This window comes from Mustela nivalis (assembly GCF_964662115.1).
Source record: "Mustela nivalis genome assembly, chromosome: 17".
NCBI lineage: Eukaryota > Metazoa > Chordata > Mammalia > Carnivora > Mustelidae > Mustela > Mustela nivalis.
This window is the reverse complement of record NC_139036.1, coordinates 33034909-33060358: the sequence shown is the minus strand read 5'-3', so window position 1 is coordinate 33060358 and position 25450 is coordinate 33034909. Positions and strand designations below refer to the sequence as shown.

The 25450-nt window shown below is 48.0% G+C and overlaps 2 protein-coding genes and 1 long non-coding RNA gene across 8 annotated transcripts in view; 1 reads left to right on the top strand and 2 right to left on the bottom strand.

Moving 5' to 3' along the window:
- MMD (monocyte to macrophage differentiation associated) overlaps nt 1-25450 on the bottom strand; it is a 115844-nt gene that overhangs the window by 10659 nt on the left and 79735 nt on the right. The gene's annotated exons all lie outside the window — the stretch shown is intronic.
- Nucleotides 1-25450, top strand: part of HLF (HLF transcription factor, PAR bZIP family member) — a 54179-nt gene that overhangs the window by 21981 nt on the left and 6748 nt on the right. For all 6 annotated transcript variants that reach the window (XM_082707704.1, XM_082707702.1, XM_082707703.1 and 3 more), the window contains exon 3: nt 24643-24863. In XM_082707704.1, the coding sequence (XP_082563830.1) occupies nt 24643-24863 (221 nt within the window). The remainder of the gene's footprint in view (nt 1-24642; nt 24864-25450) is intronic.
- Nucleotides 3826-8511, bottom strand: LOC309851880. Its single transcript, XR_014304975.1, has 2 exons — nt 7917-8511; nt 3826-4429 (listed from the first exon to the last, which is right to left on the bottom strand). It is a non-coding gene; the product is annotated as an uncharacterized lncRNA (long non-coding RNA).

The following is a 25450-nucleotide window of genomic DNA, read 5'->3' as shown; positions in this document are numbered from 1 at the left end:
ATCTAAGACTTTCAAGCGTTGGTCCAGAGCCAACCACTGAAGGCAGGAACTTCAGCAAACCTCCTGGAATGGCAAACACTGTGAAAATAAACAAATGGACCTCTTCCATTCAGTTTTCCCTCCCTGGTCTATTTTTATTTATTTCCCCCACCCCTTGTACTTTACCGTTTTGTAATACCCCCAGCCACAACAACCCCCCCCCCTTTACCTCTGGTCCTATCTCTGGCTTCCTTTTCTCAGGGACCAAGCTGATCATTTTTCCTTCAGGAAAACACAGATCTAATTTCAAAAAGAGGAATTGGAGGGGAGAGGTGATAGAAAAGACTTCTTGTGGTATCCCCTCCTGCTCAGTTATTCTAGGTGGCTGTCTGGTGCCTGACTTGGGTTTGAAAATAAAATCGCTTCTGGAATTTTAAACCATCCTTAGAAAAGATGAAAATGATTCAAAAGCAAAGATTTATGGGAGTAATGCTAACTTCTCTTCTGTCAATGGAATAGACCCCTCTTGTAACAAATGACTGAGAATAAACTCCTCCTTCCCTGTCGTGCCAACCCATAAATTCTGCAGGGATTTCCCAAGTGCTGAGCCTTACTCTGATTCTAGTGTTTTCGGCTTTGGACTGTTGCTGTTGCTGTCAGTCCCATCCAGCCAAGCAACAATGAATCAAGATTTAAAGAAATTTTCCAGCAGGGTGCCTGTGCCAGGGGGCCATTTCATAGGACAGACCACCAATGGGAAGCCCCCTCATTTGTAAAAGATGCCCAGAAACTCAGGGAGCAGGCTGCAGCCTCCTGCCGGTCACCTGGTGAAGCCTTTGCTTACTCTGCGGAAGGGAAGTGACAGAAACACATTCCACCTGTCGCAAAAACCTGCTGGTAATTAGCTTTAAAAATAATGCCAAGTTCTCACATGGCTGGTAGAGGCATCAGCTCAGCGGGGGGTGGAACGAGTGCTCCTTGACAGAGTAATACTGTTGCAATCACATTAGTCATTCCAGGTGAGGTTAGAGAAGGTTACTGGGGAGATGGCGGTCGCCCTGCCATTTCAAAGAGGTCTCCTGAAAGTACTGAGAAACGGTTGAGGTTCAGAAGTTTATTTGAAGCTTTGTTCCCCTTCCCCTTATAAGCCAGACATGTGTTTTTTAAACGCATTTTCCTTTTCAAGGGACAGCAGCTCTAGCAGATGATGGAGATGGCCTGTGGTCAGCATCAGGTGTCAGTTCTCCCTTGCTCGTGCGGATTCTCTGCTTGGTATGTCAGCCATGGTAAATGTGTAAGCCCTGGCTAGTTGCCACTCGCCACCCAGCCAGACGCTTCCCCCAGCCCTCTACCCCCTACCCTCCTCTGGGGAAGGGTTCAGGGAATGTAATTTTATTTTATAATTAACTGAGGCAATGCACTGTGCATTTCTTCACGCATTGTAACAGCAGAGCTGTTATCAGTCAGAACGCACTGCTTTGAAAATCAGTAGGTTAGGTGGTTGGTCTTGAGTCTGGTCTGTCCTCTTACCAGTGTGAGTATTTTAATCCCATAGGGTTTTGTAGCTTTTTTTTTTTTTTTTTTCATTTTACATGAAATGAAGTCCGTGAAGGTGTGTTGAAGTCTATGCTCTCGTCTCCTAGAGCACTCCTGCGGTTAGGTGCTTGTTGACTTCGCACCTGACTCGGAGTTTCCAGAGGCTTTTCTCCCCAGCACCTAAACACAGGCTTAGGACCACAGCTGGCATTCAGGAAACATTTGCTGAAATAACCAAGACATTACTTTCATTATAAGTGATTTAAAAGAGAATGTACGCTGACTTTCCTATGTTCAGGGGTGCTGGCAGGACTGTGTTGAACATGGGGAGCCTCTGCAAAGGGATAGGATGGCATGGTGAGGTCCTCTGGGACAGAGCTGAGTCAGGGTGGTCTCAGAGGAGGCGAGGTGCAGACACAGCCCTGCTGACCCGGTGAAAGCTCCCGAGTGTCTCAGAAGGCTCCGGTGAGCTGGTCTTCATGTGAACCTTTCGCTGTTTACCAGTTGATTCTTTAATAGGCAAGAATGAAGAATGTTTTCAGACAAGAGCATTTCTATGCTCACAAATAAAAGTATAAATTGACCCCTCCCCCAATTTTCCCTCCCTCGATGACAGGCGGAGTTGGAAGTGGCCAGCTCCAGCCTGCACGTTCCCAGTCACCTGGGAGAGCTCTGAAAACTCATCCAACAGGTTCTTGATTGGGGTTTTAGCGGGGTAAGTAGCATAGCGGAGTTCCATGTTGGGTTGGGGGAAGGGAGAAATGGTGGGAAGAGTGCAGAGAATTATTCAAGCCACTGAGGTGTTTTAAAATACAGGGGCGCCTGGGTGGCTCAGTGGGTTAAGCCTCTGCCTTTGGCTCAGGTCATGGTCTCAGGGTCCTGGGATCAAGTCCTGCATCGGGCTCTCTGCTCGGCAGGGGACCTGCTTCCCTTCCTCTCTCTCTGCCTGCCTCTCTGCCTACTTGTGATCTCTGTCAAATAAATAAATAAAATCTTAAAAAAAAAAAGTTTTAAAATACAAAAAAATAGTACACAGCAGTCACCCTTCCTCCAGTCTTCCCAAAATAACAATGGGACATGCTGACCTTGGGTATCCATATGCAAATGTATGTACCCAGTTGTGTATGAATTGAAACATTACAGGGCGCTTTGGGGCCTTGGAGAACTTCTTAAAAAAGAGAAATGTCTTAACTCCTAAAGCAGCCCCGAAATCATTCCAAGCCTGTTTCCTCAGGTCTTAAGTCCCTCCTAGCACCTTGCTTGTGTGGTATTAGTAAGTCATCCTGTTTTTAGTCTAGAAAAAAGGCCAGGCCGGTTCAGTAGAACGCCACTGCCTTTTCTCAGGTTGCACTTTATCAGAGGTGGGGAGGCTCTTCCACAGGCCTCCTGGGTGTTTCCCTTTGAAAGTAAAAGGGACATCCTTTAACCCTTGACCTTCCTCTAAGCCAAAGACAAACAGACAACTACGCAAAACCAACATTAAAAGAAGGGCTTGGTGTGCAGCCGGAGGACTCCAGGAGGGGCCCTGTGATGCTGACTTGCCCCCAGCAACCTGGGGTTCCTGCTTGTCACTCAGCTCTTACTCTCCTGACTGATGAGATCTGGAGGATCATTTGGCAGCAGGGACCAGTTTCTTCTCTGAACACAGGGCTTCCAACAGACAGGATGGGCAGGAAAGACACGAGACTAGCTCACCCTTCTTCCGCACTTAGTCTGGGCACTAGGCTACGTGCTTTATGTGTATGATGTCATTAAAACTCAACGCCACCTCTGGGGACTACTATTACTAGCCCTGGGTAGGCACCACCGGCGTCCTTTCATGGGTGAGAAAACGGGCCCAGGGAACAGGAGACAAAGCTGAACGGCGCATGCCCAGAGGACCTAGGGTGGGAACGTGAGCACACGTGGTCGGATGCTGGAACTCGCCACTGCTTCTCCGAGGAGGGCACTTAGCCTGTGGAAGGCAGAAGTCTTGGAGCGTCTGAACACCTGTGTCAAGGGTACAACACAGTGACACATGCACCCCAGGCAGCTAGAGGTGGAAGGGGCCGCCGCAGTCAGACCCCACTGCGCGTCCGTGGCCTACTCAGTTCTCGGTCAGTTGCCAGGGTAGTCTGATGTTCAAGGCCACAGAGCAGCCGATTTTCAAAATACAGGCTTTACTGATACATCAGGAAGGATTTAACTGAAAAATGAATTCTGCTCTTTTGTGTGACTCTGAAATCCACCCTGCCTTCCAATATAGTTTTAAGTGTGAAACACCATGAAATGATAAACAGGCAGACCCAGGAAGACATACGGATACTCTAGTGGGGGTAGTAGGAACATTTAATGCCTCTGAAATCAGCCCACCGTATGGTTTTTGTGAGTCAAGACAGGATTCAGCCTCCCGCGGCCCACCCTCTGCTGACCTGCCCCAGTGCAACAGGGAAACCAGGGGATTTTCCGCCTTCCCCACCCAAAGACATCCTGGGGGAAGCACCCATGGGTACATGGAGATGCTGGGCATCAGCTCTGCATGGCCATCAGCTGGGTGAACGCAAGCAGTTGGAGGCCCTCGCTCGGCGTCCGCCTCTGTGTGCTTCTCAGAAACATGCTTGGTGAGAGCTGCTTGCAGAACAAGGGGCTGAGATCTCCTGGAGGGCTGCGTAAGTGAAGCAGCAGAGAGCATGCAACCAGCACTTGGTAAATATTGGTTCCCTTCCCCTTCCTGTGTGTGAGGCGAGTTGTATGAGTGAAGCATCAGCAGTTCGGAATGCAAAAAATAGATCTCCATGTGAGGATATGGCCTCTTTTCCCCGAGTGCGGACCAGATGTCAGGCTGCCTGCTGAGGACTCCAGGAATGTGGTCGCTTCCTTCTTTGGGGCTTTGTTGCTTCTCCCCATATGGAGAAGCCTCCCTTTCAGTGCACTTCTTGGATCAGAAAAAAAACAAGAATGAAAAAGAAGATGGTATAAAAGTCTTAGGAATGAACTTTCTGTACCCCCCCCCCTTAAAAGGGATTTGTACTGTTACTTAGATCGGATACCTGGTCATCCCGTCATGATTCCTGTTACTTACTAACATAATAAAAATTAATGGAGAATCACAAGCAAATGAACATTTGTTTTGGAGTGCATTTACCCATTTCCTCACCAGATATTTTACTGAGAACAGACTGCTTACCAGGCACTGAACTAGGAGTTGGGGATTCCAAGATGAAAAAGATACTGGCCCTTAAACTTGAGAAGCTCTTGAGGCAAGAGTGGTCAGCCCTGAATGAGGTGTATAAGGAATATCAGAGAGAATCCTTGACTGTGTCTTGAAGAATGAGCAAAAATTTTGTTAATAGGAAGAATGCATTTAAGTGACTCATTGAGTTTTTCTTGACTGATGTTAAGAATTAGTCTCTATTAAATATGCAGAGAAAAAAGTGCACTGGAAACAATTCAGATCATAGTGTTATGTGATAACACTGAACTGGAATAAAAAAAAAAAAAGGAGGGGAAAACAAGAGACTAAAAAGAATGTATACGGTGGTTAATCCACAAAGGGGCAAACTCCCTCCAACATAGAGAAAGGAAACTTTGCTGTATGGTAAGGGGCCTGGTGCTCCATGCTTCCAGCCACGTGTCTTACGCGTGGTGTGTTTAAAGAAGATGTTGGGAGGTTAGAGGCGGCATAATTGATGTGATTTGACAGTTGCTGTGGCAACACACCCACTTGCAGAAAATCAGTGTTAGTGGGAGGGCAGGAAAACTCGTGGCACTTGCCCTAGGCTGCCCTGTGCCCCATACTTTCTGGGCCAAAGGTGTGGATAGATTTAGAAGGACAAATGCCCCACATGGCTGATTACCGCCAGCCTTTGTGGCTTCGACTCTGGAATAAGATAAGGAGATGAGTAAACCAGAGCAAACACAACAGGGAGACAGTGCTGAGGAGGAGGGGGTGGTCTGAGCAAGCATTGCCAATTCCTTTCAGGAAAACATCTTCCCAGTGTTGTATTTGAATATATTGAACGGCCCGTGGATTTCTATGAAAAAAAAAAAAAAGTATGACATAAATGTGTGTAAACCTCTGTTTATGGAAACAGCAGGAAAGAATGCTTTGGACGTACATAAAATAATCCTTAGAGTAGTAAAAAGACTGGGGTTAATGAAAAATTGGTTTTGACAAGTTTTGACTGAAGAGCTGGATGATTGCCTCTGGGGCTCCATCTTCTGGCCAGTCCGAAGTATGACATGGTGTGAACACGTGCTTGCGTGGGCGGTGGGTTTTTCTTAACCAGTTTTGAGTGTCTGAGCTCCTTGTGTCCACAGGGGCTATTTCCCCTGGATCATTGCTTCTCAACCTTGGCTCCATCTGAGAGTTGCCAGTGGAGGTCTTTGAAACAACAAAATACTGAATTACAAAAGTAATATGTGATCGCAAAATTAAGTCAGAACTGTACAAGTGTACAGCTTGAGCTCTTCTATCTCATTCCCAGATTTTTTTTTAAAGATTTTTTTTTTTTATTTATTCATTCGACAGAGAGAAATCACAAGTAGATGGAGAGGCAGGCAGAGAGAGAGAGAGAGAAGGAAGCAGGCTCCCTGCCGAGCAAAGAGCCCGATGCGGGACTCGATCCCAGGACCCTGAGATCATGACCTGAGCCAAAGGCAGCGGCTTAACCCACTGAGCCACCCAGGCGCCCTCATTCCCAGATTTAAGCGTCAACAGTTTCTTGGACACTCTTCCATTTTCTTTGTGTTTATAAGCATGTGTGTATATGGGAACATATTTATGTACACATACTATACGTAGAATAGTATGCACACTGGGGCACCTCGGTGCTCAGTCAGTTAAGGGTCTGACTCTTGATTTTGGCTCAGGTCGTGATGGTAGGGTTGTGAGAGAGATCTCTGCCTTCAGCTCCGCACTGGGCGTGGAACCTAAGATTCTCTGCTGCTTTCTCTCCCTCTGTCATTGCCACCCCTACCAGCTCACACACGTGCGCCAACAACAACAACAAAAGATTAGTGTGTATACTACACATAGTATGTGTATACTATCCATAATGTTATGCAACTTCCCCTTTTTACTTAATACCTTTTGGATATCATTCCACAAGAGCATACAAGGACCCACTAGCCACATGGAATCCCATTGTCAGATCTATGCCGTAATTTATAGAGCAAGTACCTTTAGCTTGTTTTCATCCTTGGGGTGCCCTTTTTTTGGGTTTTTTGTTTTTGTTTTTACATTTGGGTGTCATATCTAAAGTTTAGATTCCTAGACGTGGAATTGCTTGATCAAAGTGTATAGGAGGACCCCAAGGAATTGTTCTAGTTCATACTCCCAGCAAAAGTGTCTGAGAAGACTATTTCCTCTCTCATTAAAACAAAACGAATGAAACACAACAATCCTACAGAGCCCAGGTCCCGTTTTCAGAGCTTCTTACTGTAATAGGAGGGATGCTGAGCTTCTGTATTTTTTAAAAGTTCCTTAGGTGAATCTGGTCCCTACCTGGGGTTGGGAACTATGGCCTTAGCTAAAAGGGGTAAAATTAAGATTTTAATCTTGTGCTCCTAAACGATGATGCCTTGGTCATGCCCTTTCAGATCCATACAGTGAGACTCGCCTTAATGTGGTTGGTCAGTTGGAGAAATGGAACCATCCATTTTCTGTGAAGTTCCTATTGAACCAGAGATCTTTATTTAGATATAAATGTTAAATGAATCTGTATTAAAGTAGTGTAGGATTCAAGCTACAAGACTCAAGAGAGTGAACACCTAGGTACAGTTTGAAACTTTTCTCACTATTCTTTTCATTATGTAGCCATAACCGCTTTCTTCTTTTTTATAGGCCTTTAAGAAAGAATCATTTCATTCCTTTTGGTGTGGCCTCAGATTCCATCAGAAGTAGGTAGAGTTTGTGGGTATTAAAAGTCAATACCTCCTTCCTCTGATTTCAGCATGAAAAGTCCCCAGGCTGGTACATGGCTTGCCAGCTCTGCAAATTAAATTGTCTCCTTTCTCTTGCCTAGTTAGATTCAATAGATTGAAGAAGGGGAGCGTGGGGGCAAGGGGGGAGAGAGAGAGAGAATAGACATTTCTTCTCCAGGAAACTGGTTTTAAGAATTACCCATCCTGGGGTGCCTGGGTGGTGCATCGGGGTAAGCCTCTGCTTTCGGCTCAGGTCATGATCTCAGGGTCCTGGGATCAAGCCCTGTATCAGGCTTTCTGCTCAGCAGGGAGCCTGCTTCCCTTCCTCTCTCTCTGCCTGCCTCTCTGCCTACTTGTGATCTCTCTCTGTCAAATAAATACATTTTTTTAAAACCTTAAAAAAAAAAAAAAAGAGTTATCCATCCTAAGGAATTATTCTAGTTAATGACCTTCTTTCATAGCCTGTTTTAGAAAAAGGAAACAAAAAACTCACCAACCTTTAGTTTTTTATCCTCCTCCTTGAGGCCATACCTTGGCATCCTCTTCTCTGTGTCTACTGAATGGCTGCCAGAGACTATGTCCCTTGCTGTGTGGCTTTAGGAAGCCACATGACACCTTCAGTCCTCACACCCCCACCCACCTGAGGACCATTTGACTTCCTCTAACAGCGGGTACCAACTCCTGCCTCTCCCACCTGTCATTTGCCCAACATATCCTTAGAGTTGGTGTCCTTGTCAACCAACTCACCCTGGTGATTAAGACCTGCCTTCTGTGAAGGGAGTTTTGTGTTAGGAAATCTGAGCTGATTGGCTTGGGGGCGGTTATCAACACATTGGAACAGCCAAGGATTTCAGAGGTACTGGAATGTTCTTGGTCCACTTAGACTGTGGTGGGACTTCCCTTTGCAGGCCTGGTCCCAGTGGGCACTGGCTTGAGGAACTAAAGGAGAAAGTGTTTGATAATAGCTTGGTGTCTAGTTTCTGTTTACCCAAGAGGCACACAGATCTCACCCCATGAGATATATAAAGGCAGATTTTTGTCCCATGCTGATTTCTCCATAGACCACATTAGGCAGGAGCCAGATGGGTTTAGCTTGGCTACAAACCCTTTGTGCAAGGTGGAAAATTTTCAATTTTTCTGAAACCACACATTTCTAAGAAACTGTCTGGTCTAGGATATTATGGTGGTGTATGTTAAGGAACTGTAGGACTCTAGGCTGACTCACTGCAGGCATATAAATATGGGCGAAAACTGACCTGTGTCTCCCCCCCCCCACAACATGGTGGTAGGAACTAGATTTAATAAACCCCTCCACTTTTCTTGTGAATCAGTGGCTGTCTGGCTTTTTGTCCCCCCTAGGTGGGACTTGAATTTATTTAAGAAAATGGGAGTGTATGCCTTTTTCCAAGCCTTGGCTTGCATTTGAATGTAAAAACCAGGAGACTGCTGTAAACTACATATTTTACTCCGTAGCTCTGCCCTTCCCTCTCCCTAAACGACTGAGACCGAGCTGTCACCTCTTTATAACGGAATTCCTTCCATGACACCTCATCACAAAGGTGTATGCCAGTCGGGCAATGACAAGATTTGTGCAGTGAACACTTACATGAAGCTGAAGTGCCCCCTGCCCACTGCCCCCCTGCCCCCCGGAGAGGGCAGCAGTTTCAAGGGCCGGCACTATTAGGGGATTGCTCACCTCAGTCCAAATGAGACACTCAGGGTACAACGTCCATTTTGTTTAGATAAGAGCTGACTCCGTAGAATTCAGTTGAGTCCCCCCCACCCACCGTAGAATCCACATCCCTGACTTAGCATAAACCCCCCTCGGCAGTTCCCATTGCCTAGCAACTCTTATCTAGCAACCTTTCAGAATTATCATTAACTAATGAGGAGAAGAGAGAATGTCCTTGTTCCGTGTTACATACCCAGCCTGTGGTACAGACATCTCTGATCGTGGGCTAGAGAGGGAACCTCTCCAGGCATTTTCACCCACCACCCTCCCTACCTCCACTGCATACCCTCCCAACATACGCTTGCCAGACCCAGGATACGAAAGTAGTTCTGGGAACTTAAGGTGGTAGGTGCAACGGACACACAGCAAAGGGAAATACCTCTGTTAGGCAGGGTTGCTCAGCACCCGAACGCCCTTGAAAGCACCCCTGACATAATCCCCCCGCGGAGATTGGAAAGTAGACGCCTGACCTCCCCAGACGTGCGCCAGAGCCCTAGGATCCCTGCCTCCTGCAAAGGGATGGGACGTGTTCCCCGAAGGCATTTCTCAGACGCCAGCCTTTGGCCCCTGATTTGCTGTGGACGCATCTGGGTGCGTGTGTGAGGGCCCAGGAGCTAGCCCTAATTCGGATGGAGGCCCTTGCAACTATTTGACCTTGAGTAAATCACTTGATCTGCCTTGTTGTATTGCTTCTCATTTGTTTAATGGAGGTAATAATGGAGCTCCTTGATGAGGAGGCACAGTGACTGCCCATCAGGGATTCACAATATAATTAGGAGAACCATCTTTTTGGTCAGTCCCATTTCATTCACCAACTTGTCCAAGAAACTAGTTTACCTCCTCCGTCTCTGTCTCTGAAGTACCATCCGTGGAGTCCTTTTCTCCCTGGCCCTACGCGGCCCTAAAGTGTCAGTGTTCCCCTAGAATCTTTTCTCTGCTCTTCTTCATGCTCAGTGCCCTCTCCTGGGGGGATTTCAAGATCATTAAATCTATGTGTCTTTAGGGTTGCTCTCCCAAAGCCTAGCCTCGTGGACAAAGCTGAGATCCATGTGCTCCAGCTTCTTCCTCGGGAATGCACAGGCACCCCAGACTGGCTGGGCCCACACCCAGACACCGTGTTTTCCTTCAGATGTGCTCACTCCGCTGTATTTCCTATTTCCAGTGACTTTTAACCACCTCCTTTCCAGTTGTCCAGGCCAGAAACTTACAAGTTTATCTTGCTCTTTCCTTCTCTTTTCCCCATATGCGAGTTGGGGAACCCACCTCATTGGTAACTCTTAGACCTCCTCGGTCCTCCGCCATTTCCGGGGGCGGGGGGGGGGACCCTCATTTCTAGTCTCTCCTGCGATCCCTCATCCCCTCAGGCCTCAGCAATATTTCATCCATCGCTCCCATTCCCTTGAGGATCGGATCTGAGTACCTGACGCCAGTCTTTGGTCTCCACTCTTTCTACCCCTCTCTCTGCCCTCTGAGCTCCCGCCACACCAGCCATTCAGTTCCCTGACTGGCCCATGAATTTCCTCACATCTTCATGCCTGCGCATATTCTGTTCCCTCTGCCTTCGCCACCCCGGTGCCTTGACTCGGGCGGCCAATTTTGGGAGTCCGCCAAGATGCCAGCTCCATCGGAGTAGCCATTCCTGACGTCCCTGCCATCTCTGCAGGGATCTGGGTTAATGATCAACCTTTGAACTCCGATCTTTGGTTCCCCGGTCAAGGCTCTGGCAGAGCGCTTAGCACGCGTATTGTAATCATCTGCTTGTCACTGTTTCCGCCTCCAGTGTGCTCCCAGGGGTTGGGTTTTATTCATAAATTCTCAGAGCCTTGTCCACAGTGGCTCCATAGCTGCTCCATGAATGTTTGTTACACAAATAAATGTTTTCTGGTTTTCTTTTAAAGATTGACTGACTTACTTTAGAGAAAGAAGGCATGGGGGGGGCGGGGAGAGAGGGAGGGAGAACCTCAAGCAGCCTCCTGTTGAGTCCAGAGCCCAACACCGAGTGGGATCCCAGGACCCTGGGATCGTGACCTGAGCTGAAATCAATAGTCAGACGCTGAGCCACCCAGGCGGCCCCACAAATGAATGTTTTAATCAGCAAGCCTTTGTTAATCACCTTTTATGCAAGGCGTCAGCAAGGCTTTTCCCTGAAAAGATTTCCAGTCTAATTTGAGAATAGGTCATTGCTTAGAAGTTGTAGAGTGACTTGATCTGGTAAAAATTCTAGGCTGGCATGTGCTTCGTGTAATATGATCTAGACACTGAAAGGGAAATTAAAATTTGCCACCAACACTGGGGCAGTCAGCAGGAGGAGGGCTTGAATCCAGCCTCGGTGGGTGACGGGACAGGTAGAGGTAGGGAGGACGTGAAGCAAGGATGTCCGGGAAGCAAGGCAGAGAGAGCAGCTTGGCTCGAGCAGAGACTACAAGGAGTGAGGGCTTGTGTGCCTGAGTCAGGAGGTCCTTGACTGTCTGTGGTTAAACTGGGAAGCAGTGGGGAGCCATTGGCTACCTTTGATCCTGGAGATGTTCTAGGAAGAGTAACCTGATGGCCGTGTCCGCCGACAGGATCGCAGGCAGCAGACAGACTGGCTGGGAAGGTGCTGCAGTTGCCCGGGGGCCTCTGTAGAATGGCCTGCACCTGGCCTCGAGCGGGGATCTAAACCACAAGGGAAGATCTCCCATGAGCCGCAGGAATAATTTATTGCCAGAACTGGAACGAGCCTTTGTTATCATTCCAGCCTCCCATCCTGTTATTTAATGGGGGGGGGGGGTGTCAAAGGGAAGCCCAGGGAATCTCCCTACGGTTTCTGTAAGGGATGGACTCTTGGGATCCGGATCCACGGCTCACGTCTCCCTCCCGGATGAGAGGTGTGGGGTTGACATTTGAAGCCTGATGGGATGGAGACATGGACAGTTGGCAGGCATGCGAGGCTGCTGCTCCCTGGGAGCTTGGAGGATGGGTTTGGTCTGAACACCCTGGCCGGGAGGTGACAGCAAGGCGGGGGGCAATGTGCGGTGACACCCAGATCGGGCCAGCACTCTGTGAACTTCGGTAGGAGACAACCACACCGAGCCCTGGCCCCGGGCCAAGGCAAGGAGGCTCTGGAAAAGCATGTTTACTTTTGGGTGCTCAGCTTGGAGTCGTGCACAGGAAAGAATTTTTGTGAATCTCCTTGAGAAGCTGCAGAGCCACAGACACACCTGAATCCTATTCATGTTCCTCCGGAAGCTCGGGCTTTAAAACAATCCTGTTTTTCTTCCTATGTTTGTTTGGTTTGGGTTGGGGGTTGGGGGGAGGAGGAAGGGTGTTGTTCGGGGAGAGTGTGGGCCGTTTGTTTGCCGCGGGTGCCTGGGTTCGCAGGGAGCCGTTGGCAAGCCTCACCCCTTATCTGGTCTCCTGTTTCACTCCCTCCCCTAAGTCCAAACAAAAAAATTTAACATCGCCCCAAGGAGAATGGACAGTTTAATAACTCACCATGGCAGCACTTTGAAAACTGCCGGTTTCAAATGACTAGGCCTGCACATTTTCACCAACTCAGAAAATTAAAGAGACTCCGGGGACCTGGGTGGTGCTGATTCTAGTGGTGCACGCTGTCATTAAAAATGGAAAGAGCCTCTGGAAATAGACTCCAGGTTGGGAAAGCTTGTTTCTCTGCTTGATCAGAAAGTAACCCCATCCCACGGGGACCGAGGGAAACCGCTCAGTGGCTCTCTTTCTCCATTGGAAACGACGTCCATTGGTCCTACCTACTTCCCAGGGCTGTCAGGAGGGTGGGGTGAGGCCGCAGGGACGCAGCGTGCCGCTGGCCCAGGGCCAGGGGCAGCCGTGAGTGCGGGCGGGAGCCGCTGCTTGTCTGCGGAGTGGGGTGGGTCTGGAGGGCACCCCTACGGTGCCCCCCACGGCAGGGGTCTGATGCCGCACGTCAGTGTCCACTTGGTCCTCTCCACGTGTCTCCTGTCGCTTGTCTTCTGGGGTGTGGAGTGGCAGGGAGGCTTGAAATGGCCATCCTTGGCCACTCCCCGCCGGCCCTGTGGCAGCTTTGGGAGGGATTGGGCCTCCCGACCTTCAGTAGGGAGAGCTGGCGTACAAAACAACTTGAAGATTTGGAGCTAGCCCGCGGGTGGCTGGGATTTCACCTTCTAGCTCTTGGGTCTTCACCCCGCCCTGCATTCCCTGCACGGGCAAGGGGGCCCCATCTTTTCCCGCCATAGCGCCACCGCTTTGGGGTGCGGTAGGGGTGGGGTATGAGTGTGTGGGAGGAGGACAGGGCCTCTCTTGTTCCCTGTTCACGACCCTCCATAACCACCCTAGGATCCAGGGTTGCCCGATCAGAGATACACCTCATTTGGGCCCCAGTCTTCAGCTCTGAGTTCATTTCCGGCCCATATTTTACTTTCCTGCACCCGGCGTGCTGTGGCGGCAATGGGGAGAGGCTCTTGGCCCCCAAGGCAGGGAGATGGAAGGTGGGGGGCCTCAGGGGCCACGGCAGCAGGAAGGCTGGTGGGCCCAAGCGTGTCATGACCTCTAGCTGGAGCATCAGTTCTGCCCCCTTGCAGCAGGCTGTGGTTGGAGCTCCTCTGGCTTCACCTTTCCGACGGTTCAAGCAGGCAGGATTCTTGCTGACACCGTTGGCAAGAAGCGCGATGATAAACAGCTCAGCGTGAGAGGCCTGGTTAATCCGGTCCTAGCTCCTGCCAAGTTCGGAGCTGCCCAGTCAGGTCAGGGCCATTTCAGGTCCCGATGCACAATCCCAGGGCAAAGTGCTTGTCCTGGACATGGGGTCACTGGGTGGGGACACGGACGCTGGGGCCGCAGCTACGGGAGAACAGGTGCGGGGGAGCGTGCGGGAGGGACACGTGGACTCCAGGCCCGGCCCCACTGCCCACCTCATCCAGCCCCACTTGGCAGAGGAGGGAACAAGACTCTGCCAGCTGCAGGGACAGCCTCAGGCCACATGGCCATGCAGGGGCAAAGCCATGTTACGTCCAAGTCTGTCTAAGCTTTCTGATGAACCACGCTGTCTCACAGGATGGGGCAAAGCGGAGGGATGAAGGCCAGAGCTGAGTCTCAGAAGAGAGTTCCGGCTGGCTGGCTGTCTTTGCCTGGGGAGTTCCAGCTGTCTCTCTTTGCCCAAACCCAGACCGAGCCCCCATTGGCATAGTGATCATTGAACGGCATAGAGGTAGAACACGCCTCCCCCACGGAGCGACCTTTGAAGCCAGCGTCCTAGCCACACAACAGTATGTTACACACCCTTTCTTCCAGGGATCCTCGTCCTTCTCTTTGGGAGGCATGGTCTTTGGCTATCCCAAAGCTCGTTAAAGAAGCTAGTGAGCAAGACATCACGTGGACAGGAGCCCTGAGCCTGTGGCCGGCAGTGGCGCTGTCAGAGGCAGAGGTGCCCTCAGCACAGGCTGGCCATTCAGGGGGACGGAGGTGGTGGAGGGGAGAGGAGGGAACTTGGAGGAGAAGAGGGAACAGAGGGAGAGGAAATGGGTGGTTGGCTGCCCATAACTTCCTGGGGGCCCTTGTCCATGGGCTCTTCCCACCTCTTTGGGAGTCCATCGGCTGCTTGCCCATGCTGGGCTAGAGAGAAGGGAACCTGCGGAGGTCTCCCCACCCTTGTCTGCTCCTCGGAGGAAAGCAGAGTAGAAAGAGCATGGGCTGTGGATTGAGCAGACTTGAGTCTGAGCTCCACCCGACACTGCCCTCCCCAGATTTCTAGCTGCATGACTTGATGCAGGTGACCAAAGGTCTCCTCATCCATAAAATGCGGGACACGATCCACCCCCGCCCCCGCAGGAGGCAGGCTGATGGTTCAGTGGAATGTTAGGCTCCTAGCCCAGGTCACGATGCAGGACTCTCACTCCGGAAGTGAGAGTCTCTTGCTTTCCACTGACACAGGGCTAGGTTCTCTGGCCTCAACTTCTGGGGCATTCTTGGGGTGCTGGAGGTGGCTCAGTAGGTTGAGTATCCAACACCTGATCTCGGCTCAGGTCATGATCTCAGGGTGGTGAGATTGAGCCCGGCATCAGGCTCTGTGCTCAGTGTGGAGTCTGCTTGAGATTTTCTCTTCCTCTGTCCTCTTTAAAATAAACAAATCTTTAAAAAAAAAACCAACAACAACAACTTGGGTTTCAGAGTCAGAAAAATGGGGAGGGGAGTCCCCCTCTACTAGTTGGGCAACCTTTGGCAAATTATTTAGCATATCTGAGCTTGCCTTAAATTGTTTCCACTTCTTTATTTCCACATCTGGGAAAGGAGGATACTGATGATTCCACCTTCACACAGCCATGGTGAGGATTCAATGAGGCGGCCCGTCAGAGGGGCCTGCTGGGGAGTAAGGGCCCCACCCAGTCAGCCACCCGGACCACTGTGATCAGCCAGTGGGTGGGGCGTGCCCGCCTGCTAGCCCAGGGGACGGCACATGGGCACTGATGATCCCACGTAAGGGACCAGGTTGGCTTTCAGCATCAAGCCTAACCCAGACTTCTGCTGATGCTCGTCCTGTGTGAAGGGAGGCACGGGCGAAGAGCTCCTTGGATGAAAACCATCTTTGTTGTGAGCTTTTTGGTGCACCTGTTCAGCGGTCATGGGCAGCAATTGCTGGGAGCCCTGTCTGACTCTGACACACACAGAGGGAGATTCCTTTGTGCTTCACGTCCGTGTGTCTGCCGTGTAAGGCTCAGGACACTTGAATAGTGTCAACATCATGTCCAATTCCCAGCAGCTGGGATCCAGAAGGACATTCCCCATTTTAGTCTTCCCCTGACTCTTCCCTTTCCTCTCCCCCATCTTTCTCTCTGCCTTCTCTTCCTTTTTATGCCCGTCTGTCCTTCCACGTTTCCTCCCTCCCTGCCTGCCCCTTTCTCCCACTTCTTTCATTCATCCTGTATTCCCGCTTTAGTTCCTTGATTCCTCCTTCTTCTTCTCTCTGTTCGTCCTCTGCCCTGTTCTCCTGTCTCTCTTTGGTCTGCTCTGTCTCCTCCTCTCCTTCCTCTTCTTCTTTTCTAGGGACTCGAGCGGGCTTCCCTCAGCCACATCTCGCACGGGCTCCTGGAGGGATTATGTGCAAAATGAAGCAGCGCCCATTCTTTAAAAAGTAATGCTTTGGTTTCTGACCTTGGAAATGAAAGATGCTCATTGTAGACAATTTGCAAAATGTAATAAGAGAGAACAGTCCCTGTTTCCCAACATAGTCTTTGTTAGGATCTGGGGGTATTTATTTCTAGTTACTCAGTGGTGTGTACCGAGGGCCCATACAGAAGCCGGGGTGGCGGCAGCAAACGGGACAGGGTCCCTGGCCCATGGAGCTTCTGGGCTGGTGAAGGGAGGCGGTCGGCACACGTCAAGCAAACACAAAAGACAATTTGGGGTGGAGATGGCTGTGGTAAAGGTGACCAGACGGGTGGTCAGGAAGGCGGAGTGCGGGGGCAAGTCACAGGCTCAAGGAGATACCGCGAGCTGGTGTCTAAATGACGCAAAAGGACTGGGCAGACAGGGAGCAGGGGAGGAAGGGTTTAGGGGGAGAGAAGGCTGAGCACAAAAGGCCTGGGTGGGGTCCTGCTTGGGGTATGTGAGGAGCAGAAAGAAGGCCAGCATGGCTAAGCATATTGAGTGAGGGGGAGTCTTGAATGTTATCATATGTGGCGATGGAAAGCCTTTGGAGGGTTTTGGTATGGGGGAGTGCCCTGCATAGGTCTGCATTTTTAGAATACCTTCTGGTAGCTGCGTGGAGAGTGCATTGTAGAGACACGAATGGGAGGAAGAAGAGCCGTTAGGGGGCTGTGGCAGTCATGGGGGGAGACTGGGTGGGCTTGGGCAAACGGCCATAGTCTTTCTTTTTTTTTTTTTTAAAGTATCTGTGATTATAGTATGTATATTGTGTAATTGTGCTTATATCTAAATCATTTATTGAGTACTTTCCAGGTACTAGGCATTGTGTGAAGCATTTTATTTATATATACATTATCTCATTCATTTTTCACACAACCCTATGAGGCTGGCATAGTAATCTTCGTTTGGAGATGAAGAAACCGAAACTCAGAAAGGGAAATACAAGAAAGGGGAGGGGGAGCACGAAAAGTTCTTGTTCCTTAAAACGGACCTTATTAGGAAATGGCGGAGGTATTTTTTTCTGATCCCCTATTCACCAGCACCTGAGTTTGTAACATCCTGGTGGCAGAATCAGAATTCCAATCCAAGTCTAACTCCCTTCACACTTCAACCGCTAGCCTGGACGTCGAAAATCCTGCTAGACTCAGTGTTACTATGTAAGCAGCTTCCTGTTGGCAGTAGCTCAGCCTTGCAGGTCACTCCTCTGTTCTCAACATTGTATCTACCAAATAGTCACATGCACAAATGAAGGTTTCTTGTTTACTTACCTGGAAATTCTATGGGTCCGTCAGGTGGCTCTGCTGAGCAGGGCTGGGCTCATGTCTCAAGGGAGCAGACCTGGACTGGCCTGTGCCATGTGCCCACGTCCCCTTCACTCCCCGGTAGGCTGGACCAAGCCTGTGTCGGGGGTGACCAGGTGCTGGAGAGAAGCCGGAGCATGCAGTCTCTTTAGGTCCAGGCTCAGGTCGACACTGTCTCGCCCGTCACACTCTGTTGGCCAGTGCAAGTCACAATGCCAGCCCAGATTCAAGGCACAGGGCAACTGACTCTGCTTGAACTGCAAAGCCACACGGAACAGAACAGGGGTGGAGGGGAGGGTGAGGCCTTTGACCTTTAGGATGGAGCTGCTTTTGCAGACTTGCTTGATGAACAAGAGAAGAGGTTCCTGCCATTGGAACAGAGACAGGCTAATCGGCCTCGGGGTCTACAAAGCCCATATCCTTCGGAGGTACTTGTGAGATTTTTATTTAATCCCTGTGCATATCGTGAACACTCTTTTGGGATTCGCTAGTGTTACTACGTTCTTCTAAGTTAATTGGCTCCCTGTAAAGGAAAGGCTTCTCAGAAGCAGGGCTGTTTTGTAGCGAAATAGGCTATGATTCCCTGATGGTGGTTTTCTTCTGAAAGCAGTGGGTGCGAAGAGGGTAAACGGTGCGATTTCAGATCAGTTTATGGCCATCCAGGGTCCAGAAGGTGACGGCAAGCCAATGGACCACAAACTGGTTATGGGGAAGAGAGACCATGGGCCAAGCTCAGGGAACGGTCTTCGAATTACGAGCAAGTTCACCCATCATTGCTAACAGAGAACACTCCAGCCAAAACCAGATTACTTTCTCTTTCCTCGGCCATCCTTTATAGAGAATAATGCTTGCCAGTGATAAACACTGGAGTGTTACCTGTCCTGACATGACTGCTGGGGATCTAAGGTTGGGTTTACTTAACTGCCTGAACAAGAAGCACAACCAAAATGTTGGAGGTGTCTCAATTAGCCTTGAGGATGAACTAGCTGCTACAGCTAGACTTATTATCACTTTGATGACACCATAAATTAAACAAACCATTGACTTGGAAAGAGATCAGGACCCAGGACACAGATTGCTGCTGTCCCCATTCACTGGTGACTTCTAGCCAATCAGCTAATTGAACACAAGGTGCTTACTTCTTGTTAAAGCACATAAGAAATCACCAATCTCCGGTTACACTATTTGGAGGTTTAGTCACAGTTAATCTGTGACAAAAGTGGAGGCCTGTTTGGGTTTGAAGGTAATTTCTAATCTTCTTCCAGATTTAAGTTCTTTTGTTCCACCCTTTCCTCCAGAAATCCCCCCTGGCTCTTTTGGAAGTGATTTTTTTCATCAAGATATTTTTAAAAAGAAGAAAATAGTGTGCCTGCAAATTGTAGTCTAGATCATGGGGTGGATCTTTCAAAGCAAGCCTTGGAGAAACCCCGGGCTCAGACTTAGCAAATACAGGAGAAAACCACACGATCATCTCAACAGATTCTAAAAAGGCATTTGAAGAAATGTAATGCACCATTTTTTATTAAAAAAAAAAAACACAACTCTCAGTATTACTAATACGTTGGAACTGTTCTTGTTTGTCAGACTGCACCTGTTAGGTCGCTAGAAAACAAACCTTCATCCTTGAACACTTCCTAGAAGTATTAAAAACTTTTTCCATTAAAGGCTGGGACAAGCAGCAATCTCTAGTCTTTACTTGTGTTACTCCTCCTTGTCTTGCAGAGCCTAGCTCATGCAGTGAGGTTCTGTAAAAGTAGGAATTACCAACATGGAAAGGCTAATTATCAAATAATTATCAATTGTCCCTAGAGGAGCAGACAAGAGTATGTTAGTTTTCTCTTAGAAAACCAAGTTGGCAATGTTAGAGCAATTAGGACTAATAAGAGAGTAAACTGGCTGTATATAAACCCAGCATTTTAAAATCAGTAGTTTCAGACACTTGGGTGGCTCAGTTGGTTAGGTGACTGCCTTCGGCTCAGGTCATGATCCCGGAGTCCTGGGATAGAGTCCCGCATCTGGCTCCCAGCTCAGTGGGGAGTCCGCTTCTCCCTCTGACCTTCTCCCCTCCTATACTCTCTCTCGTGCGTGCGTGCTCTCTTTCTCTCCCTCAAATAAATAAATAAACTCTTTTAAAAAAGAAAAATAAAACCGGCAGTTTCCTCGACGCCAGCAATAACCAATTAGGAAGTATCCTGGAAATTTTACACTAGGAACAACTACTATAAAACGTTTAAGAGATATAACCTAGCAATAAACGCAAATAGTTAAAGTGAAGGAAATTATAAGCCTTAACTGCTACATGTGAGTAAAAGACCAAAAAAATAAAAATGGACAGTTATACTATGGGTATACTCAGTATTTTGAAAACCTCACTTGTCCCCAAATTGACTCATAGCTTTCATGCAGTCTTCATTCAAAAATTTCAAAAGAGGGGCACTTGGGTGACTCAGTGGGTTGAGCCTCTGCCTTCAGCTCGGGTCGTGATCTCAGGGTCCTGGGATCGAGTCCTGCATTGGGCTCTCTGCTCGGTGGGGAGCCTGCTTCCCCCTCTCTGCCTGCCTCTCTGCCTACTTGTGATCGATCGATCTCTCTCTCTCTCTCTCTCTCTCTGTCAAATAAATAAATTAAAATCTTTTAAAAAAATCTCAAAAGAAAAACCCAACAAAAATCTCAATAATAATTTTAAATATAACTTAATTGTTATACTCTGGGATGCACCTTGAAGAGTATAAGAATACCAAAGAAAATTTTTGAGGGATGCCTGGGTGGCTCAGTGGGTTAAGCCTCTGCCCTCAGCTCAGGTCATGATCCCAGGGTCCTGGGATCAAGCCCCGAATCGGGCTTTCTGCTCTGCAGGTAGCCTGCTTCCTCCTCTCTCTCTGCCTGCCTCTGCCTACTTGTGATCTCTGTCAAATAAATAAAATCTTTAAAAAATAAATAAATAATTAAACAATTAAAAAGGAAACTTTATTTTAAAAAACAAAAAGGAAGAATACCAAAGAAAACTTTCTAAAAAGAACAGTAAGATGTGCAGAACTTGCCTTGTCAAATATCAAGCCTTACTGATACCATTATATTAAGATATTTAGAAAACATTAAGTAAAATTCCTTGCTTATACACAAAACTAAATCCTAGGTGATTCACAACTCTCAAAATACAAATCCATTATAGTTGTATTAGAGAAAAGTGTAGAGTAATATACATATATAAATACATATATATACACATAGAGATGTATACATATGTCTGCATATGTAATATAATTTAGGGGTAGAAGGTAAGAAATTAGAAGCCATAAAGGAAAAGATTTCAAGCTATTACTACATTACAATGTAAGGTCTTTTCAATACTGGAAAAATCGACAAAGTTAGAAAACAAACAATAGTATGGGAGAAAATAATTTCTATAGATAAATCAGATGAAAGGATTATATCCAATCTATAAAGAGTTCTTGCAAATGAATATACAACAAAATCCACTTAAAAGGGAGCAAAAGACAGGAAGAGGTGGTACGTAGCAAAAGAAATAAATAATAAATAGTTGAGACATTCAGGGGCACCTGGGTGACTCCTTCGTTAGTGTCTACTTTCAGCTCAGGTCATGATTCCAGGGTTCTGGGATCGAGCCCCACATCAAGCTCCCTGCTCAGCGAGGAGCCTGCTTCTCCCTCTCCCACTCCCCCTGCTTGTGTTCCCTCTCTCGCTGTGTCTCTCTCTGTCAAATAAATAAATAAAATCTTAAAAAATAAAAAATAGTTGAGCTGTTCGGTCTCACTGGTAATAAGGGAAATGCAAATTAAAATTATAGTGATATTTTTGTCTATCAGACCAACATTTTAAAAATTAATACTGTGCAGAAATGCACTCATAAATGTTGGTACAAGAAGTGTAAGTAGCTATGACAGTTTAGCAGTACAGTTATAAATATAAAATGTACATACCTTTTGGATGAGCAGCCCCACTTCTAGGACTCTCTTCTACAAAAATACTCATCTAAAAATCCATCAGTTGGGAATGAGTAGGTAAATACTACTCACCCTTTTTTTTTTATGGTTTTTATTTATTGGGCACCTGGGTGGCTCCTGGCTTGGCAGAGAGTCTCTTTGTCCCTCTGCCCCTTACCCCACTCATGGTCACTCTCTTGCACATGGTGCACACGTGCGCTCTCTCTCTCTCTCTCAAATAAATATGTTTGAAATTTTCAAAAAAAAAATTTTTATTTATTTTTGAGAGAGTGAGCAAGAGAGATCACAGAGGGAGAAGGAGAAGCAGACTCCCCACTGAGCGGAAAGCCCAGTGTGGGGCTCAATTCCAGGACTCTCAAATCATGACCTGAGCCAAAGGCCACCCAGGTGCCTCAGTACTATTCACCCTTTAAAAAGAACAAAGTAGTTCTATCTGTACTAACATGGGAAATTGTATATGGTGTATTGAAAAAGTAATTTAAGATATGTGGGTAGTATAATCCTACTTGGGTTCAATCATTTATGTGTTAAAACTAAGGTTCACACCAAGCAGTTAAGGGCAGTCACCTCTGGGAAGAGAGGGAAGATGGATTGGGGACAGAGGAGAGGAGAACTTCTTGACCCATTTCTGCACTTGTTGGAACTTTGCAATGAACATTTTGGTAATTTACAAAATTTATGTGATGATGCATTCTTAGGTTGAAAATTCTTCCATTAAAATTTTAAAAATCCACAAAAGTAGGACAAAGAACTAAAAAGATCCTCCTTTCCATGACCCAATGGCACCGTTGACGTTTTCAGATAAAAGGGAGAAAAGTGAGTCCAGCAGAGTCCACTCCTTAGAAAACAAGATGAACAAGATGGCACGAGGGTATCTTTGGGGAGAAAGAGGACCTGGTTGTGTTTCTCAGGTTCGCTTGGGTCTGTTGCCGTTCGCTCTCTGACCCTGGGGAAGCCACTGCCCTCGTCTATGGTCCAGTTAGGTTTTCTGCATTTTGCAGGTAGGCGTGACCTACTTCCGTGGAAGAAAGGGCTGGAGAGAAAGAATGCCAAGAAAGGTTCTGCCTGAATGTGCAGTGTTATTGTTAGAATGTCCACAAATGAATGTCAGAACCCAGGGTCTCAGAGGGCCCCCATTAAATGGAGAACTCTTTGTAAATGCTGACCTCTAAAGGAGGTACCACAGCAAAGGGGGGGTGGGCATAAAGTAGATAAAACATGAAAGGCCCTGTTGTCCAGTAGAGGAGGGGTGTGTGTGTGTGTGTGTGTGTGTGTGTGTGTGTGTGTGTGTGTGTGAAGCTTCACGTTTATAAAGCAATAAAGGAGAACACTGTCATACAGCATCATTACAGAATTCTGAAGGAACTTAGAGCAATTAGGTTTGGGAAATATTAATTACGAGATACTTTCAGAGGGTAGGAGAGGGTGCATATGCCTGGGCGTGTGCCTGGGTTGTGGGGGAGGTGGCGGAGCAGCGGTGCCAGGAGCGACAGAGCTTTGGGAAGCTTTGTTACTAAGTTCAAAGAGAATGTCTAAAGGGAAAATAAAATCCCCATTTGACTCAGATATGGCTCATTGTCTGAAGCAATGTCAAGAGACACAAGATCAAATCTAGCTTGACACCGTCCAATACTGAACCCAGCAGTCTCTAGAAGCCGTCGCTGCGCGGCAGCTTGGCTAATGAGAAATCTCTGTCCTCTGCCAATGCCTCGGGGGCCCAGCTCTTCCTCTTTGGCAAGCAGGATACAAAGAGAGCTCAAAGCAGAGTGAGGACCTGAAAGGTCACCCCGAACATTCATTCTGCAGGCTCCCCACCAGGCCTTTCCAGAAAACAGATGAGCGTGGTTTTACAGTTCAGCTAGAACAGGAGCCAGAGGCTTCGTGCTTCGACCTGGGGTAGGTTTTAATGAAACCTGAAGAATGTTTCACACGTTGTCCAGCCATTAGCGGGGGGGGGGGGGGGGGGGGCGGGCGGGCGGGCGGCGTGCCAAACACCACCAGGCTGTCGCCTCTCGTTTATTCTCTGGGTGTTAAAGGAGCAATTGTAAAATTCAGAGGCAATGAGAAGTTAACACTCAGAACTGTCCACGTCAACATCGCGGGCTATTACTAAGTTCACTTTCACCAGGAGGACACATCCCGTTATTTGGGGGACGACGTTTGTGCATTTCAGCGGTTGGGCCTGCAGGACCCGCACGTGGAAGTCAGGTCCTCCCCTGGTGTGTCCTTTCTAATTTGTGAAATGCTTCTTGAACCTGTCCTCTTCCCCCTGTCCCCGCTGCTGCACGCGGGAGTCATCCCAGCAGTCTGGACGCCGAGCTCCCGTCTCCAGCTGTGCCTCCTTCAGGCCATTCCTCACGCTGCCTGAGCCCTCTTTCCAAACTTGAGCTCTGCTTGTCCTTTCAGAGCTCAGGATCCTTTGGTGGCCTTCAGGGCCTGGTCCAGTATCTTCACCGTGCACCCTCCTGACCGCACGTCCTGCGTTGTGCCTCTCTCCACTCCAGCACTCCATCGTGTGCTCTGAGCCAGTGCTGTGGCTACCCAACACTGCGGTGGCCCCTTACAAAGATCGCCCTCCGGCCGCTTTCTGTCCCTGGATTACCTTTTTTGCCAATTACTACTTGTCTCATGTTTTAGCTACACCTGTCACCTCTAGAAAGTGTCCCAAACCTCCTTTGTCTTAGGTACTGTCCCCCACGCACTGGAAGCACATTGGGTTTACTTCTGTCCCCTGCCCCTTCACTGTACTCATGTCCCTTCACACAGACTCCTTATGGGTCTGATTCCTTGACTCACCTGGAAAAAGGTAAAAATCAGAAGCACATCGTTGCTGCTTCATGAATGTGTTATAGGAAAGAATGAATGCATGTAATTTTTTAAAATTTAGTTTGCAAACGTGCATGTGGGTCTTTGTTTTGCCTGATCTGACATGAGTCAAGTCATATCCAGCCTGCTGTGTTCTTAGTAACATGACGAAAATGAATAAAATAAGCAATGTTAGTCATCTAGTAAGTCGAAGACTCTTGCCTCTCTTCCTGGAGTTTCATGAAGTAGTTGTCTAATGGGGCTCCCGTGGTGCTTCTGAATGAAAGCTCCTGCCTTCTTCCAGGTCAGCTGTTGCCAGCAAACCGCAATACACCGAGTCCCATCGATCCTGACACCATCCAGGTCCCGGTGGGTTATGAGCCAGACCCGGCAGACCTTGCCCTCTCCAGCATCCCTGGCCAGGAAATGTTCGATCCCCGCAAACGCAAGTTCTCAGAGGAGGAACTGAAGCCACAGCCCATGATCAAGAAAGCACGCAAGGTCTTCATCCCCGACGATCTGAAGGTAAATTGGAACCGGTCATCAGCCTCGGGCACATGGAGGGTGGGATCAAGAGGCAGATAAAAAGCATGACCTCCAGGAAGATCACATAAGCCAATGAACAAAGAACTTGTGATTTCTTATCCTATTTCTTGGCATGTGACTCTAGGCAAGTTGCTTTCTCCCTGGGTGTCTTCTGAAATATGCCTTTCATGTCTTGATATAGCACAGAAATAAGGAGAAGCAATAAAGTGTTGGAAAGATTTACAACCCATGAAGGAAACCAACCTGGTACTATCTGCAGGGAAGCCTGTGAAAGCCCAATAAAATCAAACCAAAATCTTTCAGGGTTGGAAAGAGAAAGGAAATTATTTGCAAAGGACGTCTGGACCACAAAGTCCTTCAAGGGTTACCTTCCCTAGGGAAATTGATAACCAATTGCTGCCTTTGCCTTATAGACCCCAAGGAGTAACAACCAGAGATAGGATCTCCCTCCACCCTTGGATGACTTGGGTGGGGTTTTCTTAAGGAAGCTTATAGGTTCGCTTACATATTTATATGTAATGTTTACTCTGTGTCTTAAATAATGATCGCTTGACTATCTCAAGAAA